Source organism: Bos indicus x Bos taurus, chromosome 1 (assembly GCF_003369695.1).
Source record: "Bos indicus x Bos taurus breed Angus x Brahman F1 hybrid chromosome 1, Bos_hybrid_MaternalHap_v2.0, whole genome shotgun sequence".
Taxonomy (NCBI): Eukaryota; Metazoa; Chordata; class Mammalia; order Artiodactyla; family Bovidae; genus Bos; species Bos indicus x Bos taurus.
Genome location: NC_040076.1, coordinates 136,633,343 through 136,654,927, shown reverse-complemented (window position 1 = coordinate 136,654,927; position 21,585 = coordinate 136,633,343). Strand labels below are relative to the sequence as shown.

At 41.7% G+C, this 21,585-nt stretch overlaps 1 protein-coding gene across 2 annotated transcripts in view; it reads left to right on the top strand.

The window, feature by feature from the left end:
- The window catches only part of ACPP (acid phosphatase, prostate), a 52,015-nt gene that overhangs the window by 20,969 nt on the left and 9,461 nt on the right, over positions 1-21,585 (top strand). Inside the window, exons 7-10 of one of the 2 annotated variants that reach the window (XM_027546032.1) lie at positions 771-903; positions 6,712-6,794; positions 9,291-9,394; positions 13,758-13,924. In XM_027546032.1, the coding sequence (XP_027401833.1) occupies positions 771-903; positions 6,712-6,794; positions 9,291-9,394; positions 13,758-13,924 (487 nt within the window). The remainder of the gene's footprint in view (positions 1-770; positions 904-6,711; positions 6,795-9,290; positions 9,395-13,757; positions 13,925-21,585) is intronic. The other variant, XM_027546022.1, reaches the window with a different exon arrangement.

The following is a 21,585-nucleotide window of genomic DNA, read 5'->3' as shown; positions in this document are numbered from 1 at the left end:
TTATATAAAGATTTTATAATGTTTTATAAAAAGAAAAAAGTTACCTGATTTCTGGATATAGAAATAAACAAGCAAAATTTGAACCAGGCTATTAAAATTGATCTATCAGGAAAGAATCTCTCGCTTGCTGTACAATGCATGTGAAATAATCTTTGTAGCTAGATAAATTACTATTTTTTTTCAGGGTTTCATGGTGTTTTTCTCAGTCATCATGCTCCACCATAATTCTGTTTTCCCAACCAGTTCACTGAATCTTGGGGCAAAATTCTGACCAGCCGCCTGACTCCTAGCCACTTCTGACTTTGAGGGCATTGTGAGTGTCTAAGGAGCAAGTTACTTTCAGAATTCCAACTCGATAATAAATGGTACCTGTTGCCCTCTTCCATGTTAGAGGTCATTGACCCAAAAGCACATTCAACGTTCCCAATATTTTCAGTGTATCATCAGCATCTGTTTCAAGGAAGACTTTTTAGTCTTATAAAAGTCTTCAGTAAAAACAAGAGCCCATTTTCTGGTTCAAGTCTTGGGATTTTTTTTTTTTTTTTCTTACTACAGTTCAGTCTGAGCTATTCTGCAATATGGCTAAGGTATTTTACATCTCTCTCACTTAATTGTTCTGTAGGCTATTTCACTTTCCTCTTTCATGAACTCTCCCTCTCTCCCAAGAAAGGCTGGACACAGTACTTCTCATGGGAGAAGGAGGATAAAAAGTCAACAAAGAGGATAGTCAGAAATAAAATACACATTTTCTTCCTTTTTCTTTGATACAGGGTGTTCATAATTTCACTTTACCTTCCTGGGCAACAGAGGACACCATGACTAAGTTGAAAGAAATATCAGAATTGTCCCTTCTGTCCCTCTATGGAATTCATAAGCAGAAAGAAAAATCTAGATTGCAGGGGGGTAAGTATTTTTAAAAATGAGAGAAGTGCATTAGAATTGTTGCTGAGTGATCTGGTCTGATTAACAGGTCCAATTGTTAGTCAGCTATGTGACCTTGAATTAGACACATAATCATTCCACCAGCTTCTATTCTGCAAATTGGGGATAATAATACTACTCACTTCTTAAGTATTAAGGGTGAAAATGAATGTATGTATTCCAAAGGCTTAGCACAAATAGTACCTAATACAGTTAAACATTATGTGTTATATGATTATCAAAATTATTCACCCTGGGCCTTAATTTTCCCAGCTGGAAAACAGAAACTTTGGGATAATGCTAAATGATATTTTTCATTCTTTCCAGATCAAAAAATCATGGATTTTGTATCTGAGTTCCATGAAAGTCAATTATACCTGGTGGCTTACTGGATGAATTTTTCAAGTGGGAGGAAAGGCAAAAGTGGCCTATTTTCTTGAAACCCTTGGTTGTAACCACTGTTAAAGTTAATACAATGTAATTTGCAGGCTGATTATGCCCTGTTGATTAATATGTATTGCAATTGACAAGTTTATGACACTGCTCAAATTTTTTCATTGGTGTTAAAAGGTGTTGACTTTTCAGTGATGCCTCTTCTCAGCTGGATTTGACCTGTTGTAGAACAGGACATCTGATCCTAATACAATAGCCTAACCCTTGTAATCAGGACAGGTGGGTAGAAGAAAGAAGCCAGGACCAGGCAGGACAGGGATAGGTGCTGAGGCTCTGAGGGCAGCCGAGTGGCAGGCCAAGACCCAAGAGGATATGACAGGTTCAAATGTCGTTCATATAGACATTAAAACTAAAGATGGAGAGCAAGAAGAAGTCCACTGTGCCAGGCTGTCATAACAATGAAGAAATTTTAAGCCACAGGAGATGTTCTTAGTCACATACTCCACACCATTGTTGGAGCCTATTCACCTTGAGGTTGGACAAGTTCAACAGACCTCCAGGAGAAAACAGAGACAAAGTATCCTAGGGGTTGGACCAGACTGGAAGGATGTTCACTCAGGGCTGCAGAGCAAGAGAAAGAGTTTAAGTCACTAACCAGGGGAAGAGCTAGAAAAGCTCATATAAAGAGTGAAGGAACCTGTAATAAGAACAGCTAATGAGGTCTGAAGTCAAGATAGTTGGGAGTAATTTCATATGAGGTGAACATAGTGCTTGGGGCAAGAATTTAGGGGAGCATCATAAACAAATGGTCAGTCTGCAGGCCTGCTGTTACAGAAACCTGGTTGCAAGACACAGAGGGAGACTTGATGGAATGTACAAGTCCTCACTCCAAGCTTAGGGCATGACAGCAGGACTCAGCCCTTCCTTGGGGTTGGGAGAGCACCCAGAGATGAGTCATAGTTGGAACTTGGTGTCTTAGGAATAATTAGCAGGCAGAACATGGACTGTGTGTAGGAACAGAGCCCAGGATGCAACTCAGTCCTACATACCAAACAACCAAGGACACAGAAGGTGGAAGCTGCGCTTCCTTGACCACACAAGTACCAGGTCTCATTCCTGACCCAGCAGGGGCCAACAGTATGGTGGCCAAATGCTTCAGATGGTGAAGACAGGACTCTGTTTCCCCCAACCTAGTCATGATGGGCTCAGGCAATCATCCCCTCACTACTCAAGATGAAATCCATGGGCCAGCAAAGTCAGCATCACCAAGCCTCTGACAAGAAATGCAGAATTCCATCTCCCACCCCAGAGCAGCTGAATCTAAATCTACATTTTAATGAAATCCCATTAAAGTTTCAGAAGCACTTCTCTAGATGTAGGAGACAGTGAAGAAAAGGCCAGGGAAAGCCAGGAAGGAATCTACAAGAATCTATTAATAGATGCAGGGGTCTGTATCTGAATATAAGATGTGAGATTTTTTTTTCCCAACAGCTTGCTTATATTTCCTTTACTTTTTCCCTTTGACTACTAGAAATTGCATTTTGGGGAAGTCACCTTCTCTCTCTGGGTCTCAGTTTCCCCATCTGGTGAGTGCATTAAACTAGATTCCATCAGAGTCCTTCCCTAAGGTATTCTCTGGGTCTTAGACTCCAAAAGCTAGCACTCATATGCACACACCTGTCCTATGTTCTAGGGGAAGCTCAGTACTATTAATGAGCCAGGAAGTTGTTACCTTCATAATTCCTGCCAAGTCACAATTTCAGCCTATTGTTCATATCTGGCAAAGCAAGAGAGATTTGTCAACTATACACTTGTTGAGTTATAAAGCACCTGAATGCTGCAGAGAAAGCATGAACAGTTTGGTGGCAGAGTCCCAAGGGAACATCAGGACTTTGACCAGCATCTTCTTACCTTTGCCAGAACTTCTGTTCCATCAGTTGGTTTCAAGGGTGACACTGTTCAGTAATATCCTTCTCACTGCCTTCACCACTACAACACCCCACCCCACCCCCAGCACACACACACACAAAGAAATCTCTAGACTAATTCCTAAGACTAATATAGGAATATATGCCTGGTCCTGTTTGTATTAGAGTTTCCCATGTGGCTCAGTGGTAAAGAATCTGCCTGCCAATGCAGGAGAGGTTGGAGATATGGACTCAGTCAATCCCGGGGTTGAGAGGATCCCCTGGAGGAGGAAATGGCAACCAAGTCCAGTATTTTTGCCTGGGAAACCCCATGGACAGAGCAGCCTGACAGGCTACAGTCCACAGGGATGCAGAGTCAAACACGACTGAGTGACTGAGCATGTGCATGTACCTGTTTGTTTTAATGGAAACTGCTTCTTGCTGAAGACCAGAGGTTGGCAAGCTACAGCCTGCAGGCCAAATCTGGTCTGCTGCCACCTATTTTTTATTAGTAAAATGCTACTGAAGCTCAGTCACACTCATGCATTTATGCAGTATATTTAACTGCTTTTGTGCTTCCACTTGAGAATGAATGGTTGTGATGGAACACATGGCCCACAGAGCCTAAATCACATAACATTTTTGCTCTTTCTTTTTTTTAATTAATTTAGTTTAATTGGAGGCTAATTACTTTACAATATTGTAGTGGTTTTTGTCATACATTGACATGAATCAGCCATGGGTGTACATGTGTCCACCATCCTGATCCCCCCTCCCACCTCCCTCCTCATCCCATCCCTCAGGGTCATCCCAGTGCACCGATGCATCCCTGTCTTATGCATCGAACCTGGACTGGTGATCTATTTCACATATGGTAATACACATGTTTCAATGAAGGTGAGGCTAGGATGATTTGAGAGAATAGCATAAATCATATAACTTTCACAGAACAAATTTGCCAACTCCTGCTGTAGCCCAAGAGAGAGAAGTGAAGTTTGTATCCTCAAATAATGATATTTTGTCCAGTGTGTGCAGGTTTAATAAATTATGCACCAGGGAGCTTGGGTGCTAGCTTATGCTACAGTATGGCCTAATAATTAAGAGGAAAGGTTTTGAAGCTAGACCTGCTGAGTTCAGAGAAACTTAGCCCCTCTGTGTACAAGTTGTATGATCTTGGGCAAGTTGCTGAACCTCTCTGAACTTCAATTTCCCTTCATATATAACTTGACTATTGGCCTGCCAGAGCCTGTAGATGCTTATGACAATTACCCCTATTTTCTCCTGGGACAAGCTGGGAAACCACTACAGAACCAAGAGCTGATCTATTCCATCATCAACACTGAAGGCTGCTGCAAAGACACCTACTGACAAAGAACAAGTTGCTAATTGAACTAAATCCATGTCTAGCCATTAACTAATTAATTGATGTTAATTAGCTAAGTGTTATAGAAAATGCATGTTGGTCAGTGTAGAATATCTCCTTTCAGATATGCTGTGCTGTGCTATGCTTAGTCACTCAGTCGTGTCTGACTCTTTGCAATCCTGTGGACTGTAGCCCACCAGACTCCTCTGTCCATGGGGATTTTCCAGGCAAGAATACTGCAGTGGGTTGCCATGCCCTCCTCCAGGGTATCTTCCCAACCCAAAGATTGAACCCAGGTCTCCAACATTGCAGGAGGATTCTTTACCATCTGAGCCACCAGAAAAGCACTGACAAGGAACAAATTGCTGATTGAAGGTGACTGCCTATCATCACTCCCAGAAACTCAGCCAGAGTTTACTTCTATTGTGGCCTGCAGTTCAAGACACAGTTCTAAAGGGCTCCCAGAGGCCAACCTGCCCTGAGGCAGAGGAATACAGACCTATGGGACATGTAGCCTCTAGCTCCCTCCATTCCTAGTTAAAGATGTCCCAGCAGCCACAGATGCCAATCATCTCCCTCCTTAGTTCATTCCTCTTTGTCCTTATGGTGGTACACAGACCAATGCCACAGTCTCTTCTCACTGTTTTACGAGATTTTTGAGGACAGGAAGTGAAGTGAAGTGAAGTCGCTCAGTCGTGTCCGACTCTTTGCGACCCCATGGACTGTAGCCTACTACGCTCCTCCGTCCATGGGATTTTCCAGGCAAAAGTACTGGAGCGGGTTGCCATTTCCTTCTCCAGAGGATCTTCCTGACCCAGGGATCAAACCCAGGTCTCCCGCACTGTAGGCAGATGCTTTACCATCTGAGCCACCAGGGAAGTCCAGTCTAATTGACTTGTGGTAGCTGTTCAGTGTGTGTTTCACAAAGTGGACCATACAGTCTAGGATTATAATCAATCTGTTAACATCAATGCCCTGCTCATTACAAAAGAAAACTGGTCATCCTCAAGGGAGGAGACCACAGGCAGTGTAGAGAGACGACCAACAAGACACAAGGAGTCCTCAGGAGATGGTGTGGAAGCCCCTGAGGCAGCTCCTCAGAACAACACCTGCATCACAGGTGCCTTCAGCATCAGTGTCTGCTGAGAAGATGGAGACTCTGCTGTGTGTCTGTTTGCCTTTTACCACCTTAGGAGCAACAGGGGCAAAGGGCAAACTTCCTCTACTGACAACAGTTGGAGACCTAGATGAAATCTGAAGGTTCTGGCTGCCTCCCAATAGTGAAACCTAGTGTAACCTGGAGCAATGGTCCACAGAACACAGTCCGTGCCCTGTGCAGAGATCCACAGAGCTGCTTTCTCCCCTGGCTTCACCCAGGTGTGGCTACTAGAGGGATGAAGACAGAGAGGTGTATGCTGCACTGTCATTTCAGACCTGCCCTGAGCAGAGCACTGGCTAACAACTATCTGGAAAAAGCCATCTGAAATTCCTTCCAAGTTCATCAACCTCCTAACTTGAGTTTTAACAAAATCTGGTAGAATCAAATCTGAATGTGCCAATCCAGCTCTCCTTCCCCAGTGAGTGAGTCACTTAATGGCTCTGAGCCTCAACTTCCTAACCTCTGAATGGGGAATAGAAGTCAGGATTCAGTAAGTAATGTATGTAAATCATGCTACTAGCACATAGCAGCGGAGTAGGCAATGGCAACCCACTCCAGGACTCTTGTCTGGCAAATCCCATGGACAGAGGAGCCTGGAAGGCTGCAGTCCATGGGGTCGCTAGGAGTTGGACACAACTGAGCGACTTCACTTTAACTTTTCACTTTCATGCATTGGAGAAGGAAATGGCAGCGCACTCTAGTGTTCTTGCCTGGAGAATCCCAGGGACGGGGGAGCCTGGTGGGCTGCCATCTCTGGGGTCGCAGAGTTGGACACAACTGAAGCGACTTAGCAGCAGCAGCAGCAGCAGCACATAGCAGATGCTCCAGCAAAATGAGTTCTTGCCCTCCCGTCTTAAGTCTTGAGAATCCTGGCAGAGAGACTCTCTATACAAATGAGCAAAAAGCTTATGAACTGAAATATAAGCCCACATTTGGTTCAGCTCCATTGTTGATCTATCTTCATAAAGGTGTCCTGATCAATGAAATCCTCAATCACATGAAGAGTGCAACTCAGCCATCAAACCGCAGAAAACTCATTATGTATTCTGCAGTAAGTATTCTGTCTCCATTCAACATCTGTTCAAGTGTGTGAGCTCTCTCAGGAGGGGCCTCAACTTCTTCATCATCATTTCCTTATCAGATGTTCAAAATTTTTTAGTGAAATATATAATTCTGGGTCTCAAGGAATTTACAGTCTAGTCCTTGATAGCTCCGTTGGTAAAGAATCCGCATACAATGCAGAAGACCCAGGTTTGATTCCTGGGTTGGGAAGATCCACTGGAGAAGGGATAGGCTACCCACTCCAGTATTCTTGGGTTTCTCTTGTGGCTCAGCTGGTAAAGAATCCACCTGCAGTGCTGGAGAGCTGGGTTTGATCCCTGGGTTGGGAAGATCCCCTGGAGAAGGGAAAGGCTACCCACTCCAGTATTCTGGCCTAGAGAATTCCATGGACTGTATAGTCCATGGGGTCGCAAAGAGTCGGACACAACTGAGCAACTTTGACTTTTTTCACTGACAAAAAAAGTAAGCATATAAACACCCAGCATAGCAGAATAGCAATGTCACACGAGACAATGAATTAGTGCCTCAGAGAAAGGAAACATCATTTCTGTTCCAAACTAAAATTAGAGGCAAAATAACAAAGGAAAAGAAGTAGAAAGGTTATAAGAAAAGCTGAGTGTACAGGACTTGGTGATGGACTGGAATGTGGGTGGAGGACAGTGGTATGGAAGTTAAGCCATGGATGAAGGTGGTGTTTCAAACGTTGATGACTGGAAGGAGGGTAGAACTATTAACAGATGTGGTCATGGTCCAGGTGAATATACTGATTAGACAATTGGGTTTGAAGTGCCAGCAACATCCAAGTAGGAATCATCAGATGGCAGAGGTGATAGAAAAAAAAGGGGGAAGGAAAGCTCCAACTTGAAGTCAGAGTTATATTTGGGTGCAGAAAGGAAAGAGAGTGAGATCTCAGAAAAGACATCCATGTTGAAGCAGCAGCCAGGAAAAGAGGAGAATTCCAGGGATGTACCGTGCACTGAAATGGGTGTCCATGGAGTCTGGGATGAGCCGGTAAACAGGACATGGAGGGCTGGGTCAGGCTCCCACCCATTTCTGCAGGACAGAGGATTTCTCAGATGTGGTCTGGCTGGTGTCATTCTGCAAGAAGATGAAAGAAGCAATTAAAGATAAAGCAGAGTTTATTATCTGGGGTTCTAAATGGTATAGAGTAGAGAAAAGTTTCATGGAGGAAACAAAGTGTAGTGCCTCTTAGAGAAAGACAGGCCTGAAATTTGTTGATAGTTTCAGGTTTTCTGGTTTCTAATTGTAACTTGTTGTATGACTTCTGGCAAGTCATAAATCTGTAACTCCTTTTTTTCCTCTAGTGAATTGGTTCTAACCCCTTTGGAGTATGTAAACACTGCCATATAGTTTAGGTAACCAAATGTTGGGCCCATTTTATAGATATGAAAATTAAGAATTTCTTAAGATTAGATAGCTAATCAATGGCAAAACTGGAATTGAAAACCAGTCTCCCATGCCTTCTGGCTATTCTAAAGTAAAACTTTAGCAATTATTTTAAGCTACACTCTCTACTTCTTTACATTTTATTCTGTATAAATGTTTGTAACCTTATATATTCTTCCCCAACTTTAAAATCACAGATGATATTAATCTATGGAAAACAAATATAATTTAGCATTAATGTATTCCAAGTTATTTTAAAATTAAATGAAAATCAATGAAACACACTAAAACAGAGATATGTTCTACGGGGTAGGCATAGGACAAAATCAGAAGACTTGACTCAGATTTACTTTCTGCCATTTTGAAGATGTATGACATAAAGTAAGCTACTTAATTCCGTCCCCTCCCCCCCTCTTTTTTTTCTTTTTGGCTGTACCACATGGCTTGTGGGATCTTAGTTCCCCAATCAGGGACTGAACTCAAGCCCTTGGCATCAAAAGTGCAGAGTCCTAACCACTGGACCACCAGGGAATTCTGCCCAAGTTACTTCATTTCTTTGGGTCTCAGTTTCTTCATCTTTTTAAAGGAAATACTTGTATGTATGTAAATCTCATTGCCTAGCACCAAGGAGATGCACAATCAAAATTCATCCTTTCCCTCTCTACTTCTTAAATCACTGGGGTTATGGGAAATTTAGTTGGATCAGAAACCACCATAGTACTCTGTAAGTGCTTGTTACACACCTGTTGCTGCTGCTGCTAAGTCGCTTCAGTCGTGTCCGACTCTGTGCGACCCCATAGATGGCAGCCCACCAGGCTCCCCCGTCCCTGGGATTCTCCAGGCAAGAACACTGGAGTGGGTTGCCATTTCCTTCTCCAATGCATGAAAGTGAAAAGTCAAAGTGAAGTCGCTCAGTCATGTCCGACTCTTAGTGACCCCATGGACTGTAGCCTACCAGGCTCCTTTGCCCATGGGATTTTCCAGGCAAAAGTACGGGAGTGGGTTGCCATTGCCTTCTCTAGTGAATGTAAATTTGAAACAGATGAAATAAAAAATGTTTGTTTCAAAATCTCTGTAGCATGACACTACTGTAAGTGGCCTGCAGATGGCGCTAGATGTTTACAACGGAATTCTTCCTCCCTATGCGTCCTGCCACATGATGGAATTGTACTTCCAGGATGGGTAAGTGTCTAAGCGGTGTTTCTCAAAATTAATACCACTGGAAACCAGGTATTATGATCATTAGTGTTATTATTGACTTAAGGGTTGTCTTGTCTATTTGGTTGGTTTGGTTTTTTATTCGGGGGAAGAATGGTAACCGTATCTTTGCTTAGTCATGACTCCTTTTTTCTTTATTTTCATAAAGACTTTAATTGGGAAATCACGTACAGACACAGTAGATGAAAAATTTGATAGAACCACCCCCTATCAGCGACAGAAATTATGTTTTTTAAAAAAAGATTAAGGTATTCTAAGAAGGATGTGGATATTACACTGTTCCCTTGTAAAACACAGGGTGGTAGAAGATATCAAGAAAAAATCGTTTGTTGCTGGTTACAAATAATGTTCTTTCAGTTAAAGACTTCAAACATATCCATGAAACTTATGGTTATTCATATCCACCAGGTAGGATTCTTAAAGTATTCCTCTGCATAGTGTCCACTACTTTGCAATCTGGTGTGGCCCTCCCCAGCTGACCAAGGCTTGGCTGAAGCCCACTAGAAAGGCCACGGTCAGAGAGACCAATGTCCTAGTTTACCCAGAACTGGAGGGGTTCCCAGAACATATAAGTTTCATTGTTAAAACCGGTAAAGCCCTGGGCAAACCAGAAAGAGTTGGCCACCTAGCCAAGGTCATAGCAAAAATTTGTGTCTGCTGTGACACTGGCATTCTTGTTGGGAAAAAGAGACCTCATGGATATTGTTGATGGAATAATCACAGTGCAAGAACTGAATTAGAGCAGGGGCTCATGAGTTTTATTTCAGGGTTAGCTGGGGAGGTGCATTTTGCTCTCCCCTCAAGGCATTCACAATAGCTGCAGTCAGGACCATCTGACTGCAGTTATATAAGGCCCTGTGCTCGGAAGAGCCTATGCTTGGTTTAACAGTTCAGTGTTGCCATTTTGAAATTCTTAATAACAAGGTATCCTGCATTTCTTTTGGCAAATTTGGTAGTCCTGGCTGTAGGTTTCTGGCTACCTGAATTTGCAGAATAGGAAAGTAGCAACATAGAGGCCCATTCGCAACCAAAATCTTCACTGCTTACAAAGAAAGTGAGTTCTGCAGCTAGGGAAAAAGTATGTTCATTCTTTGTTGAACTTCTAACTGGGTGCCAAGCATAAAGAGAGAACTAAAATGTGGTCTTAGCAAGCTTTGCTCTCAAATACCTAGAGTCAGAATGGAGAGATGATGCCCATAACATGGAGAAAATCCAAACAGGGCCAAAAATGGGAATGCAAAGACATGGACATCAAGTGCTCTGTCATTAAAAAGCCCTGCAAAAGACTTCCGCTCTGAAGACTGGCTACAGGCACAGAGTTAATAAATCCAGTGCACATTCCAGGATCAACTCTAGGAATAGGCACTGTCACGTTGGGATATGACAAAAGAAACTACCCACTTTTCTTGGCCTCTCCTCCCTGGTTTCTGCACCCAGTAGTCCTGAGCTCGTGTTTATTTAGGGTGCTGCAGCATTTTGTCTCACTGAATAGCTTGAATAAATTCACGTTATGAATCAGGTTTGGGGCATTTTTTATCTGAGAGATGCTTACCTATAGAGAAAAAAGTAACCAAGGGTCACTCACAGGTGAGAAGTCAAATTTGTTGTTATATTGGGATTTTTTAACACTCTAGAGGAGTATCAGAAGTTAAACATGCTTACTTTTAAATTAAGAGCAAGGAGAATCCAAGTTAGCAAATACAGGTATAAAGTATATACCTGCAAATTAGGTGATCCTGAGTGTAAGGTGATCCCACTTTATCCATATTAGAAAATAAAGAGAAAAATAAAATTTTTAGATTTTTATTTACATTAAACAGACAAACTTTTAAGGCTGTAGATAAGGTAGCTAAATATATTCTAAAAATATTCTATTTTTTGGTTAAGTACATAAACTTAAAATCATATATAAAATAATTCACTAAGTTAAAAAATAGTGCTTCTTCTCACTTTCGTATTTTACGAAATACTTTTATTCAAACTCTCTGTATGCACCTTAACTTGTATCTTACCACTCAAGCCAATTTTAAGTCTCCTAAAAATATTTTCCAAATATATTAATTATAAGGGTAATTTTGGCTGCTGCACAAATGAACCTCAAATCTCAGAGGCTTAACTCAATGAAGATTTCTTTCTCATTCATCTAACAGTCCAATGTAGATGTTACTGGCCAACAGGAAGTGACTCATCCTTGGTGTGATTCACACGTGGTGATTTGTGAACTGGGGGCTTCCATCTTTTGGACCTACGGTTTTCAAAAGTGCCGTCCTCATCTGCAGAGAGCATGTAGAAAAGAATCAGAGGGTGAAGAAGGCAAACTGCTTATCAAACACCTCAGCCCAGAAGGAAAATATGTCAGTTCTACTTGCTAAAATTAGTCACTTGGTCCCTCTTAAGTGCAGGGGAGTCTGGGAAGTGTATTCACTTCTCAGCTGCAACCTTATTTGATGGAAAGAAAATCATGAATTTTGATGAACTATTAGTCCTCTTTGCCATATTACCGTGAGATAAAGGGTACTGTCACTGAAAAATTTATACAAGATATATGTACTCATTCATATAATATTAGAGGAGTTTTTAGGAACATATAAGTGAATATTTGTAATTACTACTTTTTGTATGGCTTCTTGGGCTTCCCAGGTGGTACTAGTGGTTAAGAGCCCACCTGCCAGAGCAGGAGACATAAGAGACGCAGGTTTGATCCCTGGTTCGGGAAGATCCCCTGGAGGAAGGCACAGCAGCCCACTCCAGTATTCTTGCCTGGAGAATCCCTGTGGACAGAGAAGCCTGGCAGGCTACAATCCATAGGGTCTCAAAGTGTTGGACATGACTGAAGCGACTTAGCACACATATGGTTTCTTAAAGTGATGTTTTTCAAAAGACTTGCTCGTAACAACATCCAAAAGTTGCAGTTCTGTGATTACTATCCCAAAAAGGATCTTCTCTCCTGTCTCTTTGGCAGGTGACTTCTACAGGAATCCTGTACTAGCTTTACAAGGTTGGTTTGGGACAGTGGTCCTTCCTTAAGCAATATATTGTTTTATGAAATAAAGTAGTGGGAGAGCCCGCCCCAACATCAGCAGAAGTAAGGACTTAAGTATACACTCACCCTCTCTTTCAGAGGTATCATTTTTATGTCTTGCTGTATATTCAAGTACATTTGTTGTTGTTGTTGTTCATTCGATAAGTCATGTCTAACTCTTTGTGACCCCATGGACTGTAGCACACCAGGCCTCCCTGTCCCTCACTATCTCCCAGAGATTGCCCAAGTTCATGTCCATTGAATTGGTGGTGCCATCCAACCGTCTCATCCTCTGTCACCCTCTTTTCCTTCTGCCTTCAATCTTTCCCAGCATGAGGGTCTTTTCCAATTAGTCAGTTCTTCACACCAGGTGGCCAAAGTATTGGAGCTTCAGCTTCAGCACCAGTCCTTCCAATGAATATTCAGGGTTGATTTCCTTTAGGATTGATCTGTTTGATGTCCATTCAGTCCAAGGGACTCTCAAGAGTCTTCTCCAGCACCACAGTTCAAAAGCATCAATTCTTTGGTGTTCTGCCTTACATGACTACTGTAAAGGCTATAGCTTTGACTGTATGGTCCTTCGATGGCAAAGTGATGTCTTTGCTTTTTAATATACTGTCTAGGTTTGTCATAGCTTTCCTTCCAAGAAGTAGTCGTCTTCTAATTTCATGGCTGCAGTCACCATCCACGGTGATTTTAGAGCCCAAGAAGAGAAAATCTTTCACTGCTCCCACTTTTTCTCCTTCTATTTGCCATGAAGTGATGGGACCAGATGTCATGCTGCTAGTTTTTCTTATATATATTATTCAGTTTCATGTTTCTGGCCTGGTTAAGGACAGGGAAGATACATTCATTCAGTGGGAAGACTGAAAGAAATACTGAGAGAGAAAAAAGGAGAAAAGGACAGAGCAAATCAGAAGCATGAAAGGGACAGAATAGGAGAAAGAAACCCCAACATCCCACCTGTGCCCTACTTCTTACCTGAAGGTTCACCAAATCACCCCCAAGTCCCTCAACCATTGTGTCTCAGCTCCTTCTCTAACTCAGCATCCCAGGTCCCACCTCACATGCCCCTGGTCATCTAACAAACCAGCTTTCCCATTTCCACCCTCCCAATCAGGCCCACCTACCCCAATCTCCCTCTTCTCACAGCTAAACTGGCTAATATCTACTCATTCCCCTAAATTCTTCCACTAGTCCTTCAACTGACATGGTACAGACCAGGTAGAAAGAATTTCAATGGCAGGTCAACAGCACAGATCTAACAGAGTTCTTCCCTCTATTCCCTCCACCTTTGTCCACCAGAGAATACTTCGTAGAGATGTACTATCGGAATGAGACGCGATATGAACCACATCCCCTCACGCTACCTGGCTGCACACCCAGCTGCCCTTTGACGAAGTTTGTTGAGCTGGTTGCCCCCGTTATCTCCCAAGACTGGTCCATGGAGTGTGCCATAAGAAACCATAAAGGTACTGAGGACATTATCAATTAGGGTGAATGCAGAGCTCTGCAGAGAAGGCAGAACATCTTTTTTCCAGATGGATGGTGCTTTGAGACTATAAACTGGCTTCACCCCCATCTTTGAGGGAAATAGGGTTTGGGTGATAATTGTATGTTTCAGAGACCTCAACTTCAGGAAACTCCTATTTCTTCACTGGGCTCTGCCTCTACCTGCCATAAACCTTGTCAACCTATATAAACCGAGGAAGCAGTAATCAAGCAGAAAACATTTACTTGGGATCAAAGAATTGGAATTCAGGAAACAAGCATCAGACTGATCTTGGAGAAACAGTAGTGAATAGTCCTGAAGAGAAATCAACTTTAGTTCTCTGCCCAGGAATTGAACCTCGGTAGCCTGGATGAAAACCAGGAATCCTAACCACTAGACCAACAGGGACTAGAGGCAACGAGTGAAATTCCCAGGCTCTTCCCCTCCTTTGAAAGCAAGAATGTTTCAAGGAGGCAAAAATTTAAAAAACAGGTACAAAGTTTATTAGCACAACCAATGGGAGAGCACACAGAGAAGTAGTTTATATAAGTGAGAAGCTAGGCAGAAATACGGAGAAGGCAATGACACCCCACTCCAGTACTCTTGCCTGGAAAATCCCATGGGCAGAGGAGCCTGGTAGGCTGCAGTCCGTGGGGTCACTAAGAGTCGGACACGGCTGAGCGACTTCCCTTTCACTTTTCACTTTCATGCATTGGAGAAGGAAATGGCAACCCACTCCAGTGTTCTTGCCTGGAGAATCCCAGGGACGGCAGAGCCTGGTGGGCTGCCATCTATGGGGTCCACAGAGTCGGACACGACTGAAGTGACTTAGCAGCAGCAGGCAGAAATACACACCCACAGGGAAAGGGTGTGGGAGTCCTCTATAATGAGGAGGAGCACAGTAAAGAGGTGATTTAAATCCCTTATATAAGACAGGTCTTCTGGGTCTTTGTTTACCTTTGGCCAATTATGTTGGGTTTCTTTTTCACACCTGACCAGTCCTAGGACTCTTCCCAAGATGCATGTGCAACTTTCTACTAAGATGGATCCCACTGCAGAAGCCTGTGAGGATATGTCCAAACTTTTTATGGTGTGGTACCCTTCCTTTTTTGACCCCCAAGGAGCCTTCGTAAGCATGTGCTGACATGGAAATTTTCCTTGACCTCAGGAGTGGCCATCTTATATCTTTATGTCAGCAGAGCTCAGCTTCTGCCACTAGCTTTGTCCTTGGAGTGTTTAGGTGAGACTAAAGCTTCAATTTTATTCCATTTGACATACACCAGCTGTCCAGTCCAGGGGTGCCAGAGTCCAGCTCCAGCAGCCAGGGAATCAACCTGAAGAGATGGGTGGTGTCGGCGAGAAATGACGCAGCCTCTCAATTTTCTTGGACTGTGTAACTCTATTTCAAGCTTAAGATTCTTTTTATACTTTAACAAAAGCATTAGGTCAGAGGTTTGACATGATTTCAATTTCCCCTCACCCAAATTTATTGTCTCCATAAATCATTGCTGTCCTTCAAGCAGAGTTTCTGCTTCAGCAGTTCTCTCAGAATAGTATTTACTTTAACTCGTGATTACACTGTAACTCGTGCTGAAGTCTGGGCTGCATACCACAAACCTCAGCTCATTTCTTATCTTTCTAAGTCCTGTTTGCCCCTAGTATCCTAAGCTTACTATTTCTTAAAAATGGCTTCCAGCTATTAATATCTCTAAAGTTCCCAATCTCTATAAGCTATAGTAGAATATGCTAACATTACAACATTCCTTAAATCTTTAGCTTCTAGGTATTTTAATTATTCCTAAGCCCTAAATTCAGCAAACTCCTTTGCCATAAACACTTTCCTCACAAATAGGCTTCAGATAGCAATCCCTCCCATGGCCTCAAGCTGCGGTCTATGTGCTCACCCTGGAACACTCTTTTGCAAAAGTCCTTGAACAAATGTCAATGATTAACTTTATGAATTATTCTCTGAGCACAGCTGCAGAAGGCTTTGTGCCTTCTCATGCTCCTCTCAAGAACAATAAGCACCTTAATATTCTTTTTAGTCAACTCAGCTGAGGAGAGGAAAAAACAAGTCAGAATCACAAGGCCTAACTCCTTCATCCCGGGTCTGTGCCTGCAGGACAAAGAGGGGGAGTTGGGGCCATGCCTCCATTTTGTCAGTAATGCCTAACGCTGCTCCCGACACAGGGGCCCATCTATCTCCTACCTCAAAACTGGAACAAAGTTAGAAATGTAAGAATGTTCTGCATACCTCCTGGGGGGAGAAGGGGGAAACTTACTGGAATGTTGAAAGTATAGGTGTAATATTTGTTCTGAGGATAAGAGGAATATGTAAGGCTTTAATTCTGGTATCTTCAGAAAACCTGAGCAAACTCTCAGGTCCTGCAGAAACCACTTACTATAAAAGAAGAAATCATATTCAAGTAACACTCTTTAGAGTCCTGTAGATTTGCAACATGCAGATGCAACACATCTAGAAAACACTATGCTACTTTACCAGCACACATAAAGATGAAACAGGTTCTAGAGATGGTTTCAACTGGATGCCAGAGTCTAGAGTTAAAGCCATTCTCTCTCCTAGTTGGTCATGGGTTGACTGACTGACACAAGACATCAATTGGTGTGTTTATTTGTATTATTTCTTTTCCAAGTAAATATTTGGCCTTGTGGCCATCATTCAAATATCCTTTCTCCTTCATGCATGTAAGCCAAATGTAAAATAATGAGTAAAGTCATTTTAGGAAATTCAAAAGCATTACTTTTGAAATGGTGTCTTTAAAAATTGTGTGTATGTTTACTTAGAATAAAATTCCTGAGGAACAGATTTTAGAGGCTCTATTTTTGTTTTATGGTTTAATTTTAATGTAACAAGAAGGAAAATATTAATATAAAGTAAAATGACTTGGCTGGTTTAAATTAATGTTCTAAATTGAAAGTGTATTTAGTTTGGACTTTGCTACTTCAGATAAAGCCTAAACTGATGGGTGGCTCTGCTTCATCTATTTACGATGGAACTGGCTAAGGAAACAACCTGGGAAAATTTACAATGTAGTAGAGAAGTAGAGAAATGCTTATTATACAGAACAGCAAAGGTTATGCCTAAAGACTCCAAGAGTTGCTATAGGAACAACCCTGGATTTGGAGGGAAGGAGGCTGAAAGGAGCGCCAGGGAGGGCTCCCTACAAAAGTTGAGAGCATATGGAATCAGTTTGGATGGAGGTTTCTTCTACTGATGTGGTATAAGCGCTAAAAAAGCCCTTATCAAACGTACTAGTTGCTTTAAGTTGGAAAGGACAGTGGAGTTACTTTATTGAGGGTCCAAACAGATTGCCATAGGTTTCCTTCAAGTGGCCAATTTTAATGAGATAAAATGTCATCCCCACAAGAGCAAGGATTTTTATTTGTGGTATTTTCTCATGTATTGGTCCTCAGCAACCAGAAGTGACTGTGCTTGACATGAATTGCTATGCTATGCTAAGTCACTTCAGTCGTTTCCGACTCTGTGCGACCCCATAGATGGCAGCCCACCAGGCTCCCCCGTCCCTGGGATTCTCCAGGCAAGAACACTGGAGTGGGTTGCCATTTCCTTCTCCAATGCATGAAAGTGAAAAGTGAAAGTGAAGTCACTCAGTCGTGTCAGACTCTTAGTGACCCCATGGATTACAGCCTAACAGGCTCCTCCGTCCATGGGATTTTCCAAGCAAGAGTACTGGAGTGGGGTGCCATTGCCTTCTCCATGACATGGATTAGTGCCCAATAAATATTTGCCCATGAATATATAAGTTAGTTACCTTTCTTCCCTGAACCTACTCTTTCTATCTTGACTGGCAGCAATACCTAGTACCCTGGGAGTTATCAGATTCTCTCTCTTCATTTTCCACAACTGTCTGTCACCTCTTCTTATCAAATCTACCTACAGTATGTCTGTAGAATTCTTTTCCTTAAAACAAAAACATCAGCAAACCCATACCCAAGTAGAGTGAAACACAGTTAAGCAGCAAAACATGTTAATAAAAAGAAAATGTAGGGATTGGTGTGCTGGAGTTAGCTCACACAGATCTGAAGAGTGGAAAGTTACATGTCTCACTTTCCCACTTTGAGTTCAGTGACTTCACTCTGGCTATTTGAAATTGGTCATGGTGTCATGTGGGACACAGAAGTCAATGTTTACCGCAATTTGGAGTTTTGTTTTGGGTTTTTTTTTTTTTTTTTTAATCCAGTTTAGCAGAACACCACTGGTTTTAAGTCATAAAAAGTTTGTTACATGAGGTGGTCTCCAACAAAGTGAATTCAATATTTGAACTGCTTTAAGGAAAAAGGATTCAATTTGTTCTATATGGTCTCAAAGAGTGATGTGAGGGGCAGCAGGTAAATATTTCAGGAAGATAGTGTTCAATGTTGGGAAATCTCTGGGACGGAAAGTGTCCATTGGGGTGGGTGCCCACTTGGAAGGTTGTAGGGGTTGAATGACTCTTTACAAGGACCTTCAAATTTAGCAAATAAAAGTACAGGATACCTATATAAATTTGATAAATAGCCCTAACTACTAAATTCTTATCATTTATTAAAAAAAAAAAAAAGCTAAATTCAAAGACATTAACAGTACCCTGATAAATCCAGTAGAGGAAGCAGTACAAAACCATCAATAGGACATACATTGTGTGTACAAAATGCCTGACAAGCCTACTCATTAGAGTATTTCTATCTATGAAATTCTATTTATTCCTATGAGTAATGTTTTCACTAGTGCTAGTAGACCTAATTAACTTCATTGTCATATCAACTATATTAATCAGAGCCTTTTCTGGGAAACTCATTATAAGTCTAAGTTCCATACTATGTTACTTAAAAATAATAAAAATTTTTTTGAAAATGCTTACTTCCAAAATCTTACTAATACACTTGGACTCTCCTTACTAGCACTCTCCCAACCCCACCTCAACCTCCAACTCCAGTTATCTGATAAGAAAGAGATTTACTGGTAGGAAGTTTTAGTTTCCCCTCATAAGCTTTGTCAAGTTGAGAATCCGTAGCACATAGACACATCCCCAAGATTCAGTCATGAGTCTCTTTCAGGCAGGATCCATACCTTAATCTTCCTTGAACCTTCAGTCAGTAAGCAACGTCTAGAACCTGGTGCTTTTAATCAACATTTGCTAATTGAATAAATGTTCCATCTTCCATACCTAGCCTGATTTCCATATGTCTGGGCCTAGTTGTTCAATAAAAGGGGGAGAGAAGCTATGAATGAGCCTCGAATGTAACTGCACTGTAAACACTCATTGACTATATATTCATATATTTATACCACTGTGTCTGTGTCTTTAGCCTCTGTTTCCAGCATAGTCACCTTGGCATTCTCCTGTTTCCCCACTGCCATTTAGAGTCCTTGTTCAATGATATGCCTTCCAGCACCCCTCCTCCCCCAGAGATGAGACTGTGTGATTACTATACCTTTTCTCATCCTCTTCATCATCATCAGTTTCTTAAAACATGTCTTATCATTCATTAATGACATTGGGAACGTGCTTTGGTAAACCCCAGCTCACTCATCACTCCACTCCTGTCCTCAATCTAGGCAATTCTGACAATCATAAAAATGGCCCTACCCACACCCTTCCCACCTCACCAATACACACCCCTAGGTCAAACCAAGCACACAGTTTCTGCATTCTGATTTGCTGAATGGAGCTGAATGAAACCAACTGTCACCATTTCAAACTATGAACGTTGACATTTCTAGTCCAAACTCAGCTGTATCTTTCAATGCTACATGATAAATGTATTCATCCTTACTGGACTCTTTTCCTATTTTCTACAGGAAGGTCTTATTGATTTTATCCAACTTCTAATTCCATCTTTGCTTCTCTAATTTTCATGAGATGTCCTAAGAATAACAAAATAATCCACTGAAAACTCTCTTATGTTCTCCGGTCACTGCCTCAAAATATCTCAGTAGCTTTAACCTGCCTTTCCTACTGTTCTTCAGGAAAACATGTTCCTCCTTGAGCAACCTAACTCCTCTCCTCAAATACATGATCTCACTCCTACAGTCCCCTTGGACCTCCATGAAACTCTTAGCTTCATTTTCTTCCTCTGCTCTGGCTCTGTCCCCTTTTCTATTAAGAGCACCATCAAGGGCCTGCTCCATATCACTCTCTTCAATCCCAATTTTCTCAAACTAATAATTTCCACCTATTACTCTATTTCCTTTACTCCCTCTCACTCCTGAACTATTTTGTAAAATTATATTAGTCTTCCTTCATTTCTTTGTTGAAAGTCGTTCATACCTAATTCATGACTGTAGTTCAGATCATAAACTCCTTATTGCAAAATTCAGAGTTATATTTAAGAAAGCAGGGGAAACACTAGACATTCAGATATGACCTAAATCAAATTCCTTATGATTATACAGAGGAAATGACAAATAGATTCAAGGAATTATATCTGATACATTGCCTGAAGAAATATGAACATAGATTTGTGACATTGTACAGGAGACAGTGATCAAGGCCATCCTCAAGAAAAAGTAATGCAAACAGGCAAAATGGTTGTCTGAGGAGGCCTTACAAATAGCTGAGAAAAGAAGAGAAGCTAAAGGCAAAGGAGAAAAGGAAAGATATACCCATCTGAATGCTGAGTTCCAAAGAATAGCAAGGAGAGATAAGAAAGCCTTCCTTAGTGGTCAATGAAAAGAATTAGAGGGAAACAAAAGAATGAGAAAGACTAGAGATCTCTTCAAGAAAATTAGAGATACCAAGGGAAAATTTCATGCAAAGATGGGCACAATAAAGGACAGAAACTATATGGACCTAGCAGAAGCAGAAATATTAAGAAGAGGTGGCAAGAATACACAGAAGAACAGTACAAAAAAGAGCTTCACGACCCAGATAACATGAAAGTTTTATCACTCACCTAGAGCCAGACATTCTGGAATAGGAAGTCAAGTGGGCCTTAGGAAGAATCACTACAAAGCTAGTGGAGGTGATGGAATTCTGGCTGAGTTATTTCAAGTCCTAAAAGATGATGCTGTACGTGCTACACTCAATATGCCAGCAAATTGGGAAAACTCAGCAGTGGCCATAGGACTGGAAAAGGTCAGTTTTCATTCCAATCCCAAACAAAGGCAATGCCAAAGAATGTTCAAACTACCACACAACTGCACTCATCTCACACGCTAGCAAAGTAATGCTCAAAATTCTCCAAGCCCGGCTTCAACAGTACATGAATCAAGAACTTCCAGATGTTCAAGCAGAAAAGAAAAGGCAGAGGAACTGGAGATCAAATTGCTAACATCTGTTGGATCATAGAAGAAGCAAGAGAGTTCCAGAAAAACATCTGCTTCTGCTTTATTGACTATGCCAAAGCCTTTGACTGTGTGGATCACAACAAGCTGTGGAAAATTCTTCAAGACATGGGAATACCATACCACCTGACCTGTCTCCTGAGAAATCTGTATGCAGGTCAAAAAGCAACAGTTAGAACTGGACATGGAACAACAGACTGGTTCCAAATAGGAAAAGGTGTATGTCAAGGCTGTATATTGTCACCCTGCTTATTTAACTTATATACAGAGTACATCATGCAAGATGCTGGGTTGGATGAAGCTGGAATCAAGATTTCTGGGAGAAATATCAA